General features: G+C 40.0%; 1 protein-coding gene across 2 annotated transcripts in view; it reads left to right on the top strand.

Moving 5' to 3' along the window:
- Window positions 1–24,110, top strand: part of CNNM2 (cyclin and CBS domain divalent metal cation transport mediator 2) — a 123,483-nt gene that overhangs the window by 95,938 nt on the left and 3,435 nt on the right. Inside the window, exons 2-6 of one of the 2 annotated variants that reach the window (XM_015596342.2) lie at window positions 2,815–2,958; window positions 5,636–5,773; window positions 7,804–7,973; window positions 18,288–18,381; window positions 21,391–21,456. In XM_015596342.2, coding sequence (XP_015451828.1) covers window positions 2,815–2,958; window positions 5,636–5,773; window positions 7,804–7,973; window positions 18,288–18,381; window positions 21,391–21,456 — 612 coding nt within the window. The remainder of the gene's footprint in view (window positions 1–2,814; window positions 2,959–5,635; window positions 5,774–7,803; window positions 7,974–18,287; window positions 18,382–21,390; window positions 21,457–24,110) is intronic. The other variant, XM_006920898.3, reaches the window with a different exon arrangement.

Here is a 24,110-nt window from a genome sequence, read left to right as displayed (position 1 = left end):
TCAGTGTTGGAGGTGAGGGTGTGAAAGGGAGCCCCAAAGAAAATTAAATTTTCAGTCTAGGAAGCCTAACTCACATGAACAATTTCTCCTAGAATAAGGTGCTTTCCAGTCAGATCTGTTGGTGCTATCGAGCTGGTATTTCAAGTATGTCCATCTGCATTTAAACGAATTGCTCCAAGACAATCTGATTATGCGGTAGTTACTTTGGTGAGAATAGCGCCTCAGTGGAATGGAAACTTCATTTTGAGTCTAATATTAGACCTTGCTTTGGAAAATTCCTTTTAAATGATCACAAGCTGGGAATAGCAAAAGAATTTAACTTTCGACAGACAGCATTGACCAAGAATTTTTAACTGCTTATGTTTGGGTCCTTGGGAAAGCAGATGTGAGAAACTGACTAGACTGAATTGACTGGACTAGCATTGACTTGACCCGATGCGGTGTTTATATCTATTGCTGATAAGTTTCCCTCCTAGTCTCATTTGCTGAAAATATTTTCATTCTTTGAGCGTGAGCACGCTAAGGATGAAAATTGTTAGGATGCCTAATTGTCTAACAATCTAACCTTCTAGCCTTCCAGACATTGTTGTCTGTACCAGGGACTGAGCCAAAGCAGGGAATGGCCAACAAACCTACAGAACCAAAGGCAATTTCTGAGTAAGTGCTGGGAACTTGATCAGACCTGGCCTTCAGGGAGTATTTTAGATTGGCAGGTTGCATCTGAGTGAACTGGCTCAACTCAGTTTTAAGTAAACTTTATTTAAAGGACTCTACCCTCCTCACCAGCCTACCCCCAAAGAACCCATCTTGTGATTTAAAAAACCAGTATACAAGTTAACTGATCATGAAATTTCTAGACTACATCTATTTGGCTTAATTTAAGGATATATTTCAGATGCCTCACATGCCTTGAACTGGGAACACCAATATGCATGTGAGAGATGCATTTAATATCTTAAAAGACCTTTCTGAAGATGAAGTGTGTCTTTTAATCAGTGTACATTTAATGTAGTATTGGTTTTTCTGACTAAGCATGTATTAAGTTGATGGTGCCTTCGAGTCGAGGGAGAATATTAAAAAATTAATGAGTTACCATTTATTGATCACCTGGTAGATAGATCCCAAGCACTGTCTTTGCTCTAGGTACTAACATAATCTCTGATATTCACTACACTCCTGTGGGCAGCAATTATTATGAGCCTGGTTTTGGAGATGAGGAGACTTAGGCTCAGAAAAGATCTACAGTTTACTCATGATCACACAGCCAGTAATGGCTAATTAACTGGCAATACTGGAGTTCAAACCCAGGACCGTTTGACTCTAGAGCACGTATTCTTCCCTGTGGGTTTCATTTTTTGGCGTTTACTGTGTTTGAAGTTAAACTTGAGAAATTTAAAACATTTACTTATTAATTCATTTTGAAAGGACAATAATAAATCCATTACATGTTAACATAAATAATGTTTTTATTAAAAGTCACTATTTTCCAAAACAAAAAAAATAAGAAGTGTCCTTGAAGAAAATTTGGCCTCACACACATATTTACTTGGAAAAGGGAGGGCTATTTTAATAGCCTTTTTGGATAATCATAGGTATTCTTTTTTGATACTACACCAAAACTCTGCAAGTGGTAGTTTCTTTAACGTTAGTTGAAATGTGGAATCTAAAGCTATACCAGTGAATTTTTGGTGCAGTTATATTAAAATCCTTTGGTCTGAAATCTTCCTTACAGAAGAATTCTGAATAATATATATAGATACTTACCCACTCCAGGAAGTGGAGTTTAATTCCTACCCTTCACCCTCCCTGAGGGGTGGCTAGACTTAGTGACTTGCCCATTTTCCCCTTTCCCTAACTCTGTTCTTTGGAAGTAACTTTGCAGTGGAGAAACCCGGGAACACTACCTTAACCAAGTGGTGAAGGTGAACATTGCCCCCCATGACACGTGGCAGCAAATTGCTGCTGCTGTTTTCCTTAATGTAGTGGCTCGTTTTGTTCATTTTTAAGAAAATGTGTGTGAAATATCGAAGTCTAAGTAACTGTGGTTTGTCTGGTAATCATCCTTTCAAGTAAAATCGATGTTCAGTGAAAAAAGTGACTAGAAACAATTGCACAAATACTGTTCCTCAAGACACTGTCATACTTTAGAATGCAACAGAAGTGTTTTATGTCCTTTCCCATTTGTCACATATAGTATTAAAAGATGGGTACTTGGGGTCAAGATTTGTGAAATTAATAACTTTTACTGCTTCAGCCAGGGTTTTCTTAAGAGAAACGGACTCCCTCCGCTTTCACTGTGAGTCTGTAGTGTTTTGCCTCCACCACCTTGATTTGTGCTCAGGTCTCTTTGCACTATTGGTTCAAATACCAACACAGGGAAAAGGCCAGGAACATTTTGGCATTCTAGTGAAAACAGTTTGACTTTGCAGACCTCCTGTGGGGTCTTGGGCGTCCCTAGGGGTCCACTGACTGCATTTTGAGAGTTATTCTCCTAAAGTAAAACAGTTGTTGCTAAAAAGTCACAGAGGGAAGAGCTTACATTACTAAAGACCAAATCCATTAGGAAGCCAGTGGCAATGTGGGGGCAGTATGGTGTGTAGAAGGTGGTACTCTTCCAGTTTAACTGATCTGGCTTTTGATGGTTCATGAAGCTTTTCCATTTGTTTGTGGTCTTTCCACACCATTTTGGAATGCTGAAATGCAGACTTTGAGAATCTGGTATCTTTGTCTGCTGCTGTTTTTACCATAATCATATCTAAGACTTTATTCCGGAAAATCAGAAAATTAACCTCTTAACCTTTGTTTTCTTTAAAGGTAAATCTCACCTGGCTATTGTACAGCGAGTAAACAATGAAGGAGAAGGGGATCCATTTTACGAAGTTCTAGGAATTGTCACCTTAGAAGATGTGATTGAAGAAATCATCAAATCTGAGATTCTAGATGAAACAGACTTATACAGTGAGTAACGTTGCCTAAGTATAATTTCCCCAGATCTCTGCCTTTTTGGTCATGTTGTCTATGAATCATCCGACATCTCCCCAGTTGTTTTCTGCCTCTATTTCTAATCATAGACTACATGTATAGTCTGTGTACAACCTATGCATGTGTTTTCAGTCTCTTTACCAAAGGGGAAAAAGCCATGGCAGGTCCTGTAATGTCAGATAGCAATGTGTTTTTTTGAAAAGCCAGCTGCTTCTAACAATTGATCAGGGCATTACTTGCCCTGAACAACAAACTCCATTTTTCGTTTCTACATTTATTTTACATATGGCAAAAGAATTCTTTACTAAATTTTTATTTTACACAATTAGGTAAATTGTTTTCAGATAAATTTCTATTTGTTCTTCAGGCCATAATTCAAGTACTTAAAAAGTGAGGGGGCGGGGTGTTAAATTGAAAGCAGCTGTTTATTTTCTTGTCCCTGTGGGCCAGGGTAGAGGTGAGGTTGGCAAGTGTAGTTTTGCTGGGGCAGCAGTGGGGAGGTGAGGTATAGGAGGCAGGACAGGGTGGGGTACACAATAAAAGTGTATTTGTCCCTTTCTCTGCTTTTCTGCCTTCTTTAGGGGGTGGGGAGTGGATTGGATCAGGGCAGAGGAAGCAGAATATCCACACCTGTTTGCCCAGGAGTAGGTAGGCTAGATCCTGGACTGCGCATTGAACCTGAAGCCTGTCTGTCCTATGCAGGACCACTACTGGATCATTGTGGACTGCAGAACTTAAAGCTTTCTCAGCCTCATTCGTAGCAAAGTATAACTCTTTCAAGAGTTTCATAATGCCGAAGGTGGCCCAAGGCCTGAGATATTTGGGGTCTCAAAGGTGGGATAGAGAAAGAGCATTCGGATTCTGTTTGTCCTGTTTGGCAAGGGGAATGGACTGTTCAAATGGCCAGGGGCGCTCGGGACAAAGCCTGCCTCACTCAAAGCAGAGTGATTTTATTCAGTGCCACCGGAAGGGAATGTCCCTCATTTTAAAATTGAGAAGGTCTTCCATGTACCTTAAAAGAATACATTTTATATTTAGCCAATGACTTGCTTCTGAAACATATCTTATTTTTTCCTCACATCTGTATAGTTTTCTTAAAAAACACCAGTTCATATATGTTTTCTCGTTTTGATACTTGGAGAGAGTAGTCAGAGGTCTCATAATAGAGAATATTGTCATTTGTGTGTTTACCTTCTTTTCACCCTTCCTCACAGTGACTAATACCAAATGTGTCTCTGTATATTTATGTGTTTCCCCAGGGGCAGCACTCATCGTAAGAAAGATATTTAGACATTTATGAGATCTTATGTTTGCCCTTCAGTTTACTTCTTTCAAACCTTGGTTAGTCTGATCTCATATAGAAGTGTTGCCTAATATAACTTAACTGATAATAAGTGTTGAACTTGTGGTTTCATATATATTCTTGATTTAGAGCAGAGTACAGAGATGATGACTGCTTTTGTCATTAGAAAATTATTTTAAAATTTTGTGTTGATTTATACTGTCTGATTTTCAGAAGAATTTGAGATAGTAAATTAAAAGTTGTGGTCCTCTTCTCCCCAGGACAAGCCTAGTAAGGGATCTGTTTTGCCTTAGGCTTGAAATGGTAATGCCGAGGCTCACGATTCTTGGGAAAGGAGCAAGGTTGGGGCCTTGTCCTTAACCTAGTTTTTTCTTGATCATTACTTTGTCCAGAAAAATACTTGAAAAAAGTTTTGCATTAGACAGCTTCTAAATCAGGGTTTCACAAACTACAGCCCACAAGTGCTTGCCACCTGCTTTTGTATGGCCCACAAACTAAGAATTTTTAAGTTATTGGAAAAAAAATCAAAAGAATAATTATTTCGTGACATGTGAAAATGATATGAAATTCAAATTTTATGTCTTCCGTGATGAAGTTTTATTGGAACACAACCATGCGAATTCATTCACATATGGCTGCTTTTGCTAAACAGCAGAATTATGTAGTTGCAACAGAGTCTACGTGGTCTGCAGAGCCTGAAATATTTACTGTCTAGCCCTTTATAGAGGAAGTTTGCTGACCGCTATTCTGGGTCACTTTCTTTATATTTGCTTGACCTTGAAGACCTCATGGTCTGGGGTAGAAATGAAGCTAACAGATGTTATTAAAGTATTGTTCTATGAAAATGTTTTGTTTGTTTCTTGAGAGATTTCGTGTGTGTGTTTCTCTTTCAGCATGGGCTAGGAGCCTCTTAAAGGCAGGGACACACTTCCCTTGTGCTTTCTGTAGCACAGCAATTGTTTACTGTGTTGTGATGACATCAAGTAGCGGGAGACTGTGTGTGCACTGCAGGCTGCACCCTCTGTTGCTGTGCGGTTATATAGGTTCTATGAGCAGAGGATTTTTGTCCAGGGCTGCCCAATAATGTCCTTCCTTGTAAGGACTCTAAAGATCTTCAAGAAGTATATTTATAGTTACTGCTCATCAGGATGCCTGTTATTTACTTTGATTGTGTTAAAGCTATGTGGCACCGATTTGATGAGGATTCTTCCTCTTTCCGTGTGGTATTTATACATAGAGTGCCGGCAATCTGGAGAGATAGTCTAGTCTTTCCAGTATATACTGTTATTTTCATTCAAAAAGAGCCCTGATCTATTGGAATGCATTTCCTTACTTTTTTTCTTTCCTCAGCGGATAACAGAACAAAAAAGAAAGTGGCCCATCGTGAGAGGAAGCAAGATTTTTCTGCCTTTAAGCAGACAGACAGCGAGATGAAGGTTAAAATATCACCACAGCTTCTCTTGGCCATGCACCGTTTCCTAGCAACAGGCAAGTGCAGCTTATCACAGTTTGAAATCTCTACCAACCCTGGAGCGTGTTTCTCACCCACCACTGACTGGGGTGGGCTGGGGGTGGAGACTGGGAAATGGGGTGAAAAGTAATGCCACTTTTGTGTTTTGTTTTTTGTTTTTTTGTTTTGTTTTTGTTTTGTTTTTTTCTTTTTAAATTCTCTCCTCTCCTATGTTCAGTGTCGGCATGAACTCTCTGAGACAATTTACCAGGGGTGGACCAGTAACTTAAAATTGGTCTGAAAGGTAAGGATGAATGTTAGTGCCACACTGCATGTGAACAGTAGGCCAGGTCGTCTGCTTCCAGCTAAGTCCATGGGAGAGCCAGCTGGCGGAGTAGGCTGACAGTGCGAACCAAACACCACCTCGTTGTGTGTTGGACAGTTGAGTAATTCTCTCTTCAGCTTGCCTTGGAAGAACAGTTGGATGTCAGTGATAACACAGGTGCTATGATTTGCAAAGAAGAAAAAATAAATTTTCAAAATTAAATCTTTATCTTTTATGGTTTTAAAGAAATCAGAAATTCTAAAACCTTTGACATGGATTTCTTGACGGCCTCTTCAAATCAGATTGTTAACTTGGGCCCATTCCAGAAGGCAAGTGTGCACATTATTAAAGTCACCAACCCAGCCGGCACTGACTGCTCCAGAGAGGTCAAGGTTGAATGGACTTAAGAGACTGACTAACACTTCTCACATCCCCAATGGCTCTCTAGGTGAAGGGTGAGCTCTGTTGGCCAGGGGAAGTGTGAAAAAACCTGAAAGTACCCAGTGACCTGTAGAAGACGTCTTATCCAAGATGGGCAGCCAATGCCTTTCAACTTCGTGCAGTATACTTAAAATACTTTGAAAAGAAGGCTAACAGCATCCACCTGATGGAATGTTATGCATTGTTTAAGATCATGTTTTCAGATAATGGAGAAACTCACAATATAATATTTACGACATGGGAAAATACTCGTAATTTAATTTAAAGCGAGGAAAAACAGGATGTAAAATTGTACAGGAAGATTCTAGTTGTGTTTTTATATGTACACACACATATACATAGGCACACATGCCTAGGCGAGGTACTGGAAAGAAACGCTCACCAATTTCTTGTAATGGTTACGAGTGGTTGGTATATAGTTAATTTTTATCGTCCTCTTTTCCTGTATTTTCCAACATTTCTACAACATACTATCTTATTTTATTACAAAAAAGTCATAGAAGCTAATATAGAATTTATAATTTTCATACATAACAATTTTTAAAATGAAAAAAACCTATAAACAGTATCTTTAACTTGCTTATTCTCTCTAATTCTGATAATATTCATCATTTAAGAACCACAATTTAAAACTAAATGTTATCCTACTCTGCCTCTGAGAGACCATAAAGTTTTAATATAGCACCCTTAAATCAGTAATTTTGGTTTTTATTTTAATAAAGTTGATGTCTTTGTCAATATAGATTAATATAACTTTTTTTTTTAATTAGCAAGTTGGAGTGCATGTTGATGGTGTGCACGTGCCTTGCTTTTATTCTGAGTCTCTCCGTGTTCCTTGTTCCCAGACTTTCTCAGGGCAGTTGAATGGGAGAATGAGATGTGGGACACTGCGTTGTGCACCTGGTACTAACCCACACCTAGATGCTTCCTGACCTTTGCTTCTTCCTTTGGCTGTTGTTGGACAGTCAGACGATTGTGGCTGTTGCAGGGCATCCTGGCAGTCAAGGAGCCTGCTTCTGGTTGACTTTCATTTGTATCAGTCAGAAAATTAGGGTATTTTTAAGAGAACTGAAACCAATGACAAGTTGAAAAGGAAGAATTTTAAACAAATACGAAAATTCAGCATTTTCTAATTTCTCCCAGGTAATCTGCCCCCAGTGGATCACCAAATGGAAGTCTCGTTAATCCATACTGTATCATCACTTTGATTCCAAGTATTCGTATTATCAAAACACCTTAATCACTAGTATAATTTTTTCCATCCATTTGAAGTGTAATATCAAGTTGTGTTTATATCTATAGAAGTAGAAGCATTTAGCCCATCCCAGATGTCAGAGAAGATCCTTCTAAGGCTGCTAAAGCACCCCAATGTCATCCAGGAACTGAAGTATGATGAGAAGAACAAGAAAGCCCCAGAATACTACCTCTACCAGCGAAACAAACCTGTAGACTACTTCGTTCTCATTTTGCAGGTCAGAAGAATTATTCAATAGTTGTTTGATCTCATTGAGTACCCATCCTTCTAGTTCTGAGGAGATGTGGCGAAGTTCTGAATGGGTGTCATGGGTGTCATACTTAACTTCCGGGGTAGCCTTATACATGGGAGAATTTCATCTCCCTGTTTTCATATCTATAAAGTAATTCCAATATAAAGCAATGTCATTAGTTACTTTAATTCCCAATACTGAAGGGCACTTAGTGATTGCTGGGGCCCCGAGTCCAATAAAGAATAGTGAATTCAGTTGTTAGGATTTTTTGAAGACTTTGGGGAGTTACTTGTACATGTCTAAATCTTGTCTGGGCATTTGAAATTTAAGTGTTTTGAGTTCCTTGGGTCCTCCTTTTATCATTCCACCCCTCCCCCCAACCCTACCCCTCATTAGGGTATGGTCTTTTATAGCTTCCTAGAGCTATCTCACTATTTCTTCCCTCAACACTATCAAAATAATCCATTTATTATTGTTTTTATTCCTGGTTACTAACCAGACTGTTTTGCAGAGGAACTGATGTGATAATCACAGCTTCTCATGGCAATGGTAACTTGATTCCTTCTCACGATAGCATAATCCACTGTGTAAGGTGGGAAAGTCGATCCTGTCTGAACCCTTTTTGAGGGGCTTTGGTGTTTGAGATAACAGGAGGCCCTTGTAATCACAGTATCGCTTAGTAGAGCACTGTCCTTGGCGTTAGAGACCAAGATGAGCATTACAATGAATAAAGTGCTAGTTTTATTGACTTCTTGTACTTCTTTATTGAAGAATTACTTTATAGGAAATCTGAGTTTATTTCAGTACTAAGCCCTTTAAGCGTTCTCATATTTCTTGGTTATTTCCCAGATATGAATTGGAAGTATTATTATGAGAGTGTAATTAGTGATAGGCTCTAAAATTTACATGAGTCCAGCAGGATCCTAATTATCTAGGTGAATGAAAAAAGGTTCTTTTTATTTAAAAGTAACTCTTATCAGATGTCTAGATGTCAGAAACTCTGGAAAGTGCCGTGTTCATGCTCTATGTTTGGATAATGTTGTGGCATCTTGAAGCAGAAGTGAGAAACTGTATAAAAATCTGTGGGTTAACTGGTTATATGCCACCTTCATACAGTCTATTTTGGAAATTTCTGTTGGCAGGTTTTCTGATTCAGTGCTCTGATTCTTCTACTAACCTTAGTCTCCTTCAACCCTGAATTGTTTTTTTCTGTTATGAGAGGTAGACAAACTTGAAACTCTCAGGGAGTTGCTGGGAATTTATTTACTGCAGTGAGGGAATAAAATATTCATGTTTCTCAAAAGCTAGATGTGAATATTCCTTAAACTTAGAGAAACTTTGAATTACATTAAAGATGGTTACTTAGGACAACTTTGAGAGTTGACATTGTGAATTTCAGTAGTAATATTAGAAACTATGTGGCTTTCAATTGTCGATTTATATAGTTAGCATTTATGAAGTTGTGATCCATTTGTGCTCCATCAATATATAAGAAAGCCATTTCCTGGCTTATGAGTCTAAAATAGATTTTATGGACGAGGGACTTCGTAATTCCTGTCCATTTACAAGTAAATCTTTATATAAAGATATTTTTGATAAGATATTTATGTATATGTACCTGCATTGGAATACCTATGTGATGTGTATATTTATATAAATGTGACAAATTTCATGAACTGTTGAACTGATGATGTCATGGGGGTTTTATAAATAGTGTAAGTGCTGAATTAAAAGGATTTATGGAGATGTTTAAACTATAGTTTGATGAAAATCATGTTCTTGCAAGCTAGCCAATAACCCGAGGTACCCAGAGTATAACAAAATGAAATACCATAATACTCTCTCAATCTAGCATAGCTCTCATCGTTTACAAAGTACATTCCACTCTAAAATATCAGTTATATAATATAAGTTATAGAGCACATTTCACTGCGTTTCAAGGACGTTAAATCAGAATCTGCTTTCTCTTCCTGGCCCCAGTGCTGAGGATCTTCCCTCTTCTTTAGACGCCAGAAAACTACTTAGTAATTGATGTTTGGAATATAATTATAAATAGAAACATATCACTTCGAGTTTAAGCCTTAGATGAAATAAAGTCTAATTTATTCAAAGCAAATGATTTAAGCAAGCTTAATTAAAGGGATATGAGTTGCCAGGCACATATCCCCTACTTCATATGTATTAAAAGGCTGCAACTTCAAGTTTTATCCAAAAAAGTAGATTTTCATTTTTTTTAATTTTTATTGTCTGCTTATCCTATGTGAACATCAGTTGATTCTCACTCAACAGCTGAAAAGTAGATTTTTAGACTAAAATGTTTGGGGGATCCACTAGGGCAGTGATAAAGGCACAATAAATAGTGAAAGAAAACTATCGGCTTTACATGCCTTAAATAACAAAATACATATATAAAAGTAGAAATGGATAGCAACATAAGTTTGGTGGAAATTTTTTCCCACCATCATAAAAGAGCACGCATACCAAGTAACAATGTTAGACTTTTGAATGGCATTAACTAATAAACAAATTTGGAGAATATTAAAGTCAGAGAAATATACTTATTAAACAGTTTTATGTCTCTTTTGTAAACATTAATCATTGACGGTCACATGTAGCTGCTAGTAAATTCAGAAAGTTTCATAAAACCACTGGCATAGATCATAATGAAATAAAATTAGAAATAAAAATGCATAATTGAAAAGTACTAAGCTGTTTCAAAATTGTGATTAATCCTCTTAACAAAAGTTTTATATGTAAGGTGCAGAAGCGAGCATGATCTTATTCGTGTAGAAGAAAAGGTGCATTTTTCCTTTTTCTACACGCGTGCGCACACACATACATGTGAACTATCTCTGGAAGGTTATTCAAGAAGCTGGTAACAGTGGTTGCCTCTAAGGAGCGGCCTTGGAGGACTTGGAGCAGGGTGTAAGGGAGACTTACTCCTCCCCTTGAATTTGAATTTCTTACCATGTGCATGTACTGCCTATTTAAATAAATAAATATGTCATTAAGAATATAGCATTAGTGGCAAACTAAAAACCCTAAGTAGCAACTGAATTAGGGAAAAAATACACAGAATATCATAAAACATATAGGATATCATAAAAAGCTATAATTAAATAATGTAAACACCATATGTGCAGTATATCCATTTTAAGAAATTGTATTCCCCTGAGTACTAAAATTTTTAAAAGTAGATGTCTGTAATTATCTAGAAAAAGCAAAGTAACAAACCAAAAAAGAACAACAAATTAAATAATAAAGATTGTCATGAAAATTAATTTTTAAATGAAAAAGCCTAACCATAAAAATATCAAGATTTGGTCTTTTCAAAAGATTAACAAAATCAATATTCTATTGGCATAATTAATGTGATAAAAGAGGAAAAAAATACCCTGCCCCCCAAAAAGCAGCTAGAATCAAAGGAATCATCTGACAAATAAATGAAACTTTAATGAACTCCATTTCTATATTATACAAATAGAACAAATGGTATAATAGTCAACTGTATCCTTTAAGACTAATATGGACTTAATGTAAAGTCTGATAACATGGGCCAATCTCACTTGTCAACATCGATGGAGAATTCCTAAATACAAAGGGAACAGTTAGAGAACAACATACCCAGAGAATTAGTTATTCACTGTGACTGACTGAATTAGGTTTATTTTAGTTTAACATAAGGACAACGAAATACAAATATGCCATGTTAATTAAGAAAGCAGTAAAGAAAAATAGACTTATGCTCTTATCAATAGATACCAGACAGGCAGTTGACAAATTTAAGCATCCATTCTTGATTTTAGAAAACAAAATCTTTGTAAAGATCCACAGCGAACAGTGAACAAAAGAGAAAAGGTGCTGTAAAACCGATCATATCCTTAAACTGGCAGCCTCCTTTTGGGAGTGCATACAATTCCTCACATATGTGCATCTAAAGAAACCATTGTTTTTATAAAGCTATTTATGCAAATAAATTTATATAGGAAATCTATGTATTCTAAAATAATAGAAATAGTCCATTTGTCTAAGCTAATCAAATTGAGATATTATGAGGGATCATTGTATAGTAATGAAAGAAATGGAAAGCATATTCAAAAATATGTCAAGTAAAAATGCACAGTGTACGCAAGTAATTGTAACTATTATAAACCATTTTTCTAATACACAATTAAAAAGTAATAGATCACTGTATAATTCATATAGTTGGTATTTCATAATGAAGGATTTGTTGAAGAAATGGGAGTAAAATGTCTAAATAAGCAAATAAATGTGATTGCTCTTCCATAGCACATTATCACATTATGACTTCAGTAAATATAAAGAATAATAGGAAAACAAAAGGAATAGCTTTTTTCTTTGCCAATTATATAATCGATAAAAGACACATTTTTTTCCTCTTATTTTTCTTGTTGAGTTCATACCTCAGATTTTTTGTTATTTAGCTGCCCCATTCACACTCTTTTTAGGACTGCTGACATGGATTTGAAAAGGGTTTTTACCTACAGAATGAAATCCATAATTTTGTAGAGGTGGCGTCTTAGAACTTATACAGCCATTGGCAATACTGAATGACATTTCACTTGCGAGAGGAATTTAAGCCTTCACTACCAAACCTTCTCATGGATTTGTAAGTTTTGCAGGGTCTGTGTGTCCCAATGAATAATGGATCCTTAATCTTGAGTCAAGTACAAATAACACCCATTTTAAAGAAAAAAAATTACTTGTACACCCAGTGTTGACCTAGTTTTTAAAAATTCTACTTAAATACGTGTAAATATAAAATTAGGCATACGCTCCTTTTGTTTAGAACTCTCATATACAACTACAAACCAAAACAAATGTGCAATTAATACTATGTCCTAAATGTGTAAATGACATTGTTTGGCTGATGGGAAAGCACCACTGGTCCCAGTCCTGTGGAGGGAGCTCTAGTGCTGGCTCGTTTGCATTCAGTACACCAGGGTCTCCATGTGCCCAGTGATGACTGAATCCTTTAGCCCTTCCTTTGCTCAATTTGAGCTATTTTGAATGTTTGTACAGTATGTTTTGCTATTATTTGGCCTCCACTGGGTGTGACTGAATTATTTATATGCTTAGTCCTCCTCTGTTTCCTTCTCTTCAGCTCAGTGCTTCTCACACTTTAATGTGCTTAGGAATCACTTGGGATCTTGTTGAAAGGCAAACTATGATTCAGCGGGCGTGGAGTGGATGGAGTCTGAGATGCTGCATTTCTAACAAGATGGAATAGCAAGGCTCGGTGAGCCCTGGAGATTCAAGTAGCAACTTCTTGGCAATGTGATTGAGAACACTAAGGCAAATGCTGGCACTGACATCTGGTGGCAGCACTTGATTAGAAGACGGTCAACCAGGTGGTTCAAAATATGTGTAAATTAATTTTTGACCATCAGAGATCTTTTAAAAAGTTTAAACATCTGTGAAACAAACTTGCAAAGTCCCAGGACTACATCCGCAGGCTCCAGATTGAAAAATATTGCTGGAGAATGTTTGAGTGCCAGAGTCACCCAAGTCCCATGAACAGACATCTTTAGGTTATGCTGCCCCTCTTACTGGGGCTGCTGGCAGTGCTGGTGAACATAATCTGGTGTTTGGGTCCCTGGTATTTTAGTTACCTCTTCAGTGTCAAGCCCCACTGCCTACTTTGTGGTGGTCATTTAAAAAACAAACAAAAAAACCCCTCAAGAGCAAGCAGGAGAGTCAGTAGATGCTCAGTGGACATCTTCAGTCTCCATGACCCCGTGACATCCGCTGATGACTTGACCTAGTTTGTGCCAACTCAGAAGCATAGGCTACCACCCTGAGGCCAGATGCAGCACGAAACCGTTTAGTACTTTGTGGATGCTTAGAAACTTTGAGAAGAGTTATCTAGTACCTTCCTCCAAAGAAGGGTAGAATTCTGTGATGGTAACTTTGCTCAGGAAGCCAGCCTTACTGGCAACAGCGAGGCCTTCTTCCTCTTCTGTCATTTCACCGGCATGATGCCCTCGCTCCCTCTGGGAGTGTGCCCCGTCCCAATTTTTTTTGGTGATATGCTGGAGTAAAGTAAACTTGTGGATGTTTCAAAAGTAAAATTGATATGTAGTGCCTTCCTTATATGGAAAAAGCCATTATCTAAGAAGACGCCTGATTGATTTTGAGCCAAGCAAGCCATTTCGTCATGGGCGGACCTAATTGTGTACTGGTAGGGTTATTTGAAATGGTCACTTTTGGAGCCATTGACACACAAATGAAAAAGACATTTACTGGATGTTTCTAAGACTTGCCTGCCAGTAAAGTTTCACTCCTATAGAGAGTGACATAGGGCAGGGTGGTTTTAGAATTATCGAATCATAGAATGTTAGAACTGAAAGAACCACGGGGATCCTGTAATCTGCAGTTTTATAAATGAAGTAAAGTTAATCTAGTCAATGGTTCCTCATTGGTGATACTTTACAAACTTTTCACCAGTTTGAGGCAAAATAAGAAAAATAAAAGACAGAGTGAGTTCTTCATAAAGTTATGTGTATTCAGAATAGAGACCTCTGTTATCCTGAAGTTATACTTTTGGGGTTAAAATGTCTGATCTTTTATGACGTGATAGTAACAGCAGATAGCTGTTTTTAAAAATATATATTTTATGAACTAAAAATTTAGCAACCTTCTCTCTGTCTCCAGCATTGAAGATGGTGGTGCATTTTACCAGTTCTTGGCATGCACAGATCTAGGAACCAATGACCTGGTATATCTGCCTTATGGCTCGATGCCTCTAGACCAGGTAGACTCCAGAAGGAAGGAAGCTGATCGTTCCCTGCCTGGGCACCTGTCTCATGCAGAAGAGGGATCAGCTGAAATGGCGAAGGTCTAGAACTTTGACTCTTTGTGCAGCTGTCCTTATTGAATTAGCAGACTCACAGCCCCTGTGACTTGAGGGGCACTTCTTGAGAGGCCAGGGTACACAGGGGTGCCAGAGGTGGACCGTTGTTCACAAACAGAGCCTTAAAGCCATGACCCCAAACTTTGCTGTCTGCTAGCACCGCCCGGAGAGCTTTATTAAAACCCTACTGCCAGGTTGCACCCCATGCTAGTTACACCAGAATGCTTGGGAGAGGGAGCCAGACATCAGTTTGTTTGTTTGTTTGTTTGTTTGTTTTGTTTGTTTTAAACCCCAAGTGTACAGCAAGGGAATCTCTGCCTTTGAATTTACTAGGCAGAGGTTCGGAGCATGGAAATCATGAGTCCTGCCTCAGGAACCGTCCTTTCCGAGAGGTAGACCACATGTTGTTAGTCTCCATCTTTTTGGGGGAATGACTGTTGTGTCGCCCTGCTGGTTCTGACAGTTGATCACAAAAGAATTGTGAACTGACACAATTCGCAGGGACACAGGACACAAGAGGCGCTATACCTTGTACAACAAATGATCCAGGTCAACTAGAGCTTCATAAAGATGAAAGTCATCATGAGGCTCTATTATTGCATTTGATCTTTCCTCCTGATTTTCTGCATAGAAATTGAAGTTATGAGATGGTCCTGTAGCCACTTTTGAGTTTACAACTACAGACAGACATTTTCAAATAGCATTATACATACTATTATACTGTGTAATACAAATTCAAGGATCAGCTCATGAAGAAATGGATGCGTAGTTGAGAAGATTTATACCATCAGGCACTTCTGTTCTTATTGTTCACCATCTCTGCATAGTGTGTCCCTACCGTCCTCCTCTTCCCCTCCTCTAATGGGACTCTGCCTCCTCTGAGGTCAGTCTCTTTCCCCTGCATCCCATTCTTCGCTGCCAGCCTTTGGCTTTTGCTCTCTTAGTTACCACCTCTTCTCCCTCCACACTTTGTTCTCTCGCTGCTTTCATGTGCCCACTGGATTCCCTAGCCCTAAACAGCCGTCATTTGACCCCAGTTCCATCCTCACTTGATTCTCTTTCTCTCCTTGAAGACCTGCTGCCTGTGCTTTCTCCTTCCTGCTCTGCCTTCCCCTCTGCTGTCTGGTTTCTTCAGGAAAATGCTCCTTCCGGCCACCGGTGACTCCCTCCTCAGTGGTCTGACCATCCCTTCGTTCCCGAGGTTCTTCCCTCTCCTCGTTGCTATGGTGACACAGCTGTCCACTTCTACTTTAGTCTGTTTTTCTTCGGTCTCACTGGTTTCTGTTTTCCCTCCTACTCTTGTTCGTGGGCTGCGTGCAGTTTGGTCCTTCCCTCTTTTCACTTTGTCTTATCTACTCGCAGATCTCCATCTCCAGTTCTGACCTTTCTCCTGACCTTTATTCTTCAGTTTGGCCTTTTTGATGGACTCTTCAATAGGCCTTGTTCTTAAAGGAAATTTGTCCTCTCCTCTTGGCCCCACCAGTGATCAACCCACCTTTTCCATCTCTGCTCGAGGGGTCCTCATTTTTCAGGTCACTCAGAGCAAACTTCCATCGTGGTTACTGACTCCCGCTCTCTCCCTTGCGCATCTTTCTCCCTGATGGTTTCACCAAACTTTGTTGATTCCTTATCCGCCGCGATCTTTTTCCAATCCTGTGGTTACCACTCTAGTGTAAGTGTAGGCTTTATCTTCCTGAAGCCATATTCCTGAGCTCAAGAACCTGACCTCATTAGCCTTCATTTAAGGAGCTCCATAGTCTAATCTCAGCAAACCGCTGTCCAAACCCATCTTGCCCATCTTCCCTGTGCAGACCTGTACCTCAGGCCTTTCTTCACCGTGTTCTCTTCTCTTGGCTCAGTCAAATCCTACTCCTCCTTAGAGGTTTCCTTCCTGTATAAAATTGTCTTTATATAAGAATGGGAAGTAATTTTTTTCCTCCGAATTCCTTATATTCTTATTGTCTGTTCCCTCACGTAGAACTTTACTGCTTTGTATCGTTGATTTTCATGTGTTTCCCCTAACCTGCTGGACCATGAGCTTTTGGAGGGCAAGGACTGTCTCCTCACAGCATCTGCTTTAGGACTCTGCGTGGTCAGGTTTTCAGCATCTATTTGCAGGTAGATTTTATATTACGGGTGAAGTTTTCAGTTTCTTTCTTACAGCAAGAGAATTGGTTGGGGACTGGTAAAACTAATAGATCCACTGAGTGAAGGAAAACCTTAAAGAGAGACAACAGGTAATTTTCTGAAGAAGTGATTTGAGAAAGGTCTTCCGTAATTGGGAATTTAGTATAGAATAATAGCGAGTGATCAAAATAATAGAGTTTGCTTTAGTGGGTAGCCTAGTGTAGCATTTCGGTTAAGAGCTTGTTCTTCAGTTTGATAATCTTTCTGAGCCCCATCCCCAATCCTGATTTAGAAGAGGGGGATAATTGTGTCTGCTTCATAGAATTGTGAGCATTAAACGAATTAATAAAAGCACTGTGAATTGTTAGCACAGTCCCTCTTTAGTAAATGGTAGCTTATTTTTTTTTGTTTGCCTGTTATAAAGGATGCATAAAGGTTTCTTTGACTGAAGAGGCAATTAGCAGTAATATGAACAAGAGTCCTTCTGACCCTTGGCTCAGAAATCTAGACATGCAGCTCACTTATTAGGGTATTTTAATAGCCCAGAAAATGCATATTGAGCATCTCCCACAAAGGGATTATGGTGGACTCTAAGGCTAGAGGGGTGAGTAAGGCATGGTCAGTCTGTCCCAGAGGAACTGATAAGAGTGAAGAAGTTGTAGACAAGTTAGAGAAAAGGAAGGAAAGGGAAAACTAGGAGAGGTTTTGTCCTGATGGAAGGAGACTTTCTTAAGGTGAAAGTACCAGGGTGTTGCAGTGACTTGGGAGTCTGGATGACAGGGGATTGGTCTGCGAGATGTCTGCTCAGTTGGTTAAGGGACCGTGTTTGTGAGACAAGAGTTCCACCCCTGGGGGCCAGTTTAATTTTCTCTGTTCCATGGCCACAAACCGTGTTGACCCTTGAACCTGACTCTGCTCCAACTTGGGCTCCTGCAAGACAGCGTGGGTAACCGTCCCAATGTTGTCCCACTCATGGAACCGGGGCATCACCTTTTTATTCCTGGGAGGGCTCCTGAAGAATCCATGAACTAAGGATGCTGCGAAAACATTAAGTGGATTCACAGAAATTAAACGTCACACTTTTATTGTCATCTCTGCATCTCCAGCCAAATCCGGTTTCCATATTTAAGATGAATTAACCCTCCCGTCTAACTGGGAAAGGTTATCTGAGGCTTTACTTCCTTGGGATTGTTGGGAAAAGAATTTAGACAAAATCTGAAGAAGGACCAGTTCTTGCCTGGGGTTTGCATGTAGAATCACGTACTTGGACTGAAAATGCTCCACTTGTCTTTTCACAGGGGAAAGTGGAAGTAGAAGCTGGGAAAGAAGGTATGAAGTTTGAAGCCAGTGCTTTTTCTTACTATGGTGTAATGGCCCTGACAGCCTCTCCAGGTGAGTTCCCTTCGCCTCCCAGGGCAGAGCTGTGCTTTCGGAAGCAGTGCCCTTCCACTGTCGTCTTTCTCTCGGTCCCTGCCAGGGTTCTCTTTATTTACTTCTTGAACTTTTTATTGAAGTATATCATATATACAAAAAAAAAAAAAAAAAAAAAACCCCGAGAGAGAAAAAAAAAAAACCCTGCAGAAAGCATAAGTATTTTACCTCCGTGAATTTTCACAAACTGAACACGCCCGTGCTAACCAGCACCCAGATCAGAGACAGACGCCTGCAGCCCCTGGGAACCCGCACCCGCGGGCTCTCTCAGACGTTATCTCCCAGAAGCCACCACTGTCTTGACTTCTGAGCATAGACAGGTTTTGCCCGTTTTCGAATTTTATGTAAATGGAATTACACACGATGTATTATGTTGCGTCTGGCTTCTTTCACCCAGTGTCGTCCTTGTCGCATTCATCTACATGGTCTCGTGTGCTTGTGCTTTATTTCTTTCGCTGCGTAGAGCTCCGTCATGTGCAGGTGCAGCGATGCATTCTTTTCGCTGCTGTTGGACACTGGGGTAGTTTCCCGTATGGGGCCATGGCGGACCGTCTGGCTGCGTACACTCTTGTACCTGTCTCCTGGTGAACATGTGTGCGTTTCTGTTGGGCCTGTACGTATGGGTGGAACTGCAGGGTCACCAGGTACGATGGTATTTCAGCTCTAGTAGCTACTGCCCAGCGGTTTTCCACAGTGGCTGTAGCGGTTCCACTCGTGCCTGTCCTGATGAGGGTTCCAGTTGCTCTGTATCCACCACTTGATATTGTTCAGTTTTTTCAACGTTAACTATTCCGGAGGTTTTTAAGTTTGCATTTTCCTGATGATGAATGGGATTGTTAATATCTAGTGATTACCTCTAGTCAGCTCTTCTTATCTAGAGAGCTGCCCAGTAGAGTCAGCCAGCTAGGGGTGGGTGTGCCATGGGCTGTCGACTAAGTACTCTGAGCACAAGATGCTAGCAGGCAGTGTCCTAGTAGGAACATGGGCACAGACACCTGGCTTGCCTCTGGGATAGGACTCGAATGGCCACTCTTGGCATTGCTTGCTTGGTGGTGTGTGTGCCCTTGCTACCTCACCCAGGCTGGAACAGGGGCATCCTGGTGAAGAGGTGCTGGAGTGCCACCTTGTGGCCAAAATACCAAATGACATGCCGTCCTAGGAAATAACTTTTACAAACACTAAAATTTAAAAATAACCTGTCCTAAAAAAACATTGTCTCTTCTGAAAACCAGTCTAAAAAGGGGAGTGGACATCTCCAGACAAGTCTGTTTCTGTGACGTCGGTCCACATTTACTGTACTACACAATGTCTACAGTTAGAAAGCCAGGGAAACGTCGAGAATTCACTCACATTTCCAAACACCCCCTGCCCCAGGGGTATCTTCTCACTATCCTAGGGCAGGTTTTTGAGTAAAAGGGGCCAGTGTCCCCATTCTCAACTGCTGACTAACACCCAGTTTGAACACAGGCCTGTCTAACCCCCCTTAATTATTCGGTGTCTGCTGTAAACTTGAAGGTGACCTTCTGTTTTTACTGCTTGTGAGAAGACAGAGATTCTTAACCAGACCAAGAAGACCCAGGTTACAGCCTCACTTCCATCATATATGGGTTGCCTGACTTTGAGAAAGGCCTTTGGCTTCCTCATTATTAAAAGGATATAACAAGATTGCCTCATGTGATTGTAGGAATAGAATGTGATGACACTTCCCCGGTGCCTTGTAATCTCTAAAGCACAAGAGGAAATAAATGTTGGTGTGACAGTTCGGTGTTGGGGTTGTTTGCCACCAATCTCAAATGACCCCAGGTCAGCAGAATCAGATTTATAAGGTGGCTTTGAAAAGAAAGCTGGAAGAGTGAGTTGTACATTTTTATTGATTACTGGTTCTTGAAGCCCAAGTATTAGCTTGGTTTATACTGAGCTGTGGATTCATATAAGGTTAAGTCTCATTCAGAAAGTTGTTGAAGAGCAGGCCTTTAACATAGAAAGCTTGTGGAGCTGCTTTTCCTAGCTTGGAAATGCCAGGAGGAAGGGGATTTCATTAATAGCATCGTATTACAAAGTCCAGTATTTTACTTGACTTTACATTTAGGATTTGCGATTCTGTATATTCATTGAGAGATGCAATTAGGACAGTGATTTCAAGGTAATATTTCTATTTATTAATGTTGATTGCCTAGAAGAAATCCTACAGTAATCCATTATCAAGACCTACCCAGTTATATGTCAATTATACCTCAATTAAAAAAAAAATTGCCCAGAAAATATGACTCCTACCAGGTCAGGGCAGTGTTGACTGGACTTTTCAATCAGACGGAGCTACGGAGCTAGGCTCCCCGTCTGAGTGAGCAGCAAAGAAGATGACTTTGGTCTGCCATTCCCAGGAAATCTGTGTATGACTGTCATTATTTTCTTTCCTCTGATACTTTGAAATTCCGTAGTATTCCAAAGCAATTCAAAGCATTCGGTCAGAATGACAATCAGACTCATTAAGAATGTAAATGAATTGAATGACTAATTTCTTGCCACAGATGGGGATGCTGTGGGCTGTGCGATGAATGAGTAGAAGGGTGCTGGCGGGTGCTGGCACAGGCGCCTTGGGCCGTGCTCCTGGGCCCCTTCTTAATCGAGCTCCCCTTTTGTGCAGCTATTTGTGATTTAAGTCCTTAAGAAGAGCACGTTTTGAGCTATAACCCAATTGGGTATTAATGGCTTAAGAGATTTCTGAGATCGTAAAAAAGCATGTGAATAGGATTTCTCCTGACTTCAGCCTCCCTGTATTTCTCTTCCTGGAAAGCAGTGTGTGTTCTTTTTTGTTTATATAACATCATGCAGGCTTTTGCATTTCTGGAATTAAGGGCTCATGTTAGTAGTTCAGTTGGTAGAGCAGGTATCCAGTCCTATCCCCTGATTACAGAGATCTCCTTTCTTGCCTTTTCATTTGGTCTCACCCTATTTTTCTCCATTTTTCAGTTCCTTTGTCCCTGTCTCGTACCTTTGTTGTCAGCAGAACAGAGTTGTTAGCAGCAGGTTCTCCAGGTAATTCTGCATGTTTCCTTTTCATAATTCTTCTGATTGCCTCCCTTGACCCCACAAAAGCCTGGCTGGCCAGGTCTGCTCCCTTTATTTGGTCAAGGTCATTTTCAAAATTTTTTTTTTTAACTCTGAAACTCCACATTTCTATGACCTAATAGTGAGCTATCCAGGAAAGTATACGCCCACAACAGACGCAGAGAGTTTAGGAGGCTGGAAGGGAGTCTTGGAGCATGAACAGTGATGAAACATGGAAAGGGAGAATGATTCTGACCTGGACCATCAGTGCTCCCTGCCTGTCCCACCTACACTGCTGACCTTGGATTTTCAGGGGAGCAGAAGGGAGCTGCTTTTGCTTCTTTCTCTGACCTCAGCAAAGTCATGGTGTGTGGAGCTTGCAGAGGTCCCAACGGCCTCAAAACCTGAGGATGCTTCTACAGAAGACATGCAGCTAAAAGCCTGAAGGACTGTGGACTTTTCTTGGTAAACCAGGAAAGTACCCCACCTGCAGAGGCCCAAGGCATTCCCGTGTCCTCCTTCCAGCACCATGTGAATGGGCCACCCTCTGGGGGCCAGGTGGCCCCGCTCCTCCTGTCTCCCTGTCTTTGCTTTGAAATTAGTGCTGTGCACATCCCTAATGAGCTGCCAGTTATGGCCCCGCAGGAGAGCTTGGTTGTGCCTGGCTAACGCGTCCAGCTGCTAAAAACAAAGGCAATAGTTTAATCTTTCTTTAATTAAAACTGCTGGGTTTTCCTATTTAGTGGTACAACTTTTCTATATTTATTTTCTTCCATACAGCTTATACTTTTTAAGCTGACCAATGAAATTTACATTTCATAATCCAGTTTCAGCAAAACTCTAAAATGCTGATATTTGGTAAAGGAAGCAATACTTGTCTTAGAAATTAATGTTCCCTCAAATCTTTGCTTTTAAAAAGTTTGGGGTGTTTGGGGTAAGATATTACTCATAAAGCTGTTAGAATCAAACCAGCTGGCAGACTCTACATATATACACACATGTATGCGCACACATACATATGTATGCACATAAATATATATTTATGCATATGTATATATGTTTGTGTTTTTTCTCCTCACGTTATTTGCTGGCATGTGCCATCTATTTAAAATGTCACAGAGGCTGAAGTAGAGTGACTTTTGGATGAAACTCATGGAAATGTTGTTTGTATTTTACATTTCCTGTAAAATGTAAAGATTTCTTAGCTTTGCCCGCCCCATCTGATCCCGTAATAGAAAAATCCATTTTGCGGGTCCAGACCTCCCGGGATGCTGGCATTACGATAATAGATGGGGGTTGAGCTAAGCCAGTGATTTCCAGTGTATTCCACAAGGTGCCTTGTGGTTAGGAAGAAGGCTAGGAATTTTTTTTATTGTATCTTTCTAGTTTACTAGCAAAAAGAAAGGGTTCTTAGTAAGATGAATTAAATAAGCCAAGACAAAAAGCAGAAAGAAAACAGTTCTGCAAGAGCATGGAGGAATTAAAATGGAAAGTTGTTTTCATAATTATTGTCTAAAATTTTGGCACATAAATTTGGCAACAAAACATGACCTGAACCGTAGAGCGGCAACTTAAATAAAGTCTTTATTCTTCTTGAGTGAATATTCATACATCTCATTGTATGGTCATGAAAGGCTAATTATGCTGAGTGCCTGTCAAGCTGCAGAAGGAGTCCTAGAAAACAGCGGCTGCATCTGCAGGCTGTGGCTGTGACGCCCAGTGGTGGGTTCCTGGCATAGGAGAGGGCCCATCTCACAAACAGGCAGTGGGTTGAAAGGCAGCTGACTGTAGTCGAGGTACTAGGTTGGAAGCAGAGAAATTACCCTGTACTTCTCTTCAAAGGAAACTAACAGGAGACTCAGAAGTACTGCGTCAGGCCTCAGATATCTCTCTGCCAATGCATAGGGTCTGATCAATAAGCAAAGTGCCCTTTAAATGTTTCATTTTTATAACACCATTTTGAAGGTATCTATAGAAATGACGATGTGATTTCAGGCTGAATTAGCCCAGGGATATAATGGGACCCTTTGTTTAAAGAACTGTTGGGTCTGTCAGTCTGGGTGAAGTAATCACAAGCATGGAAAGGCTTGATCATGAGGGTGGGCGCATGGTGGGGAGGTCTGGGAGGGAACTAACAGGAAATAACATAATAGTGTTAACCAGGCTCATTTATTGGAGATTTGTTGGGTTTAGACGCTCACTAAGCACTATATACCTCATTTTGATCCTCATCAGACCTCATGAGGTGGGTACTATTATCTGCCTTTTACAGGTAAGGAATCCGAAGCTTAGCAAAGTTGGAATATCTGATCAAAGTTCCATTCTGCTAAACAGAGAAACGTCTGTTAAATTATTAATTTGCCTTGTTCTCTTCGAAGCTAAGTGGAAGCAACTAGAGTAACTGCTACTCTGAGTTTAATTTTGACCTAACAGTGGAAAATTGGTTTCATGACATGAAAATCGTGGGGAAAGTTATGACATGAAAATGTTAGCAGAATGCGAACTCGTCACTTGATGTTCCTTGGTACTTCTTATGTTCTGGGTATCAGTCTCAGACGGTGGTCAGGATGGGGTGAGGGGCAGTAAAACATACTGGGTGAAGGATGGTCGAAGTGTTCAGCTTGGAGAATAGACTCAAGGAG

The sequence above is a fragment of the Pteropus alecto genome, unplaced genomic scaffold, assembly GCF_000325575.1.
Source record: "Pteropus alecto unplaced genomic scaffold, ASM32557v1 scaffold177, whole genome shotgun sequence".
Classification (NCBI taxonomy): Eukaryota; Metazoa; Chordata; class Mammalia; order Chiroptera; family Pteropodidae; genus Pteropus; species Pteropus alecto.
Note: the sequence above shows the minus strand (reverse complement) of the source record. Positions and strands in the feature narration are given on the sequence as shown.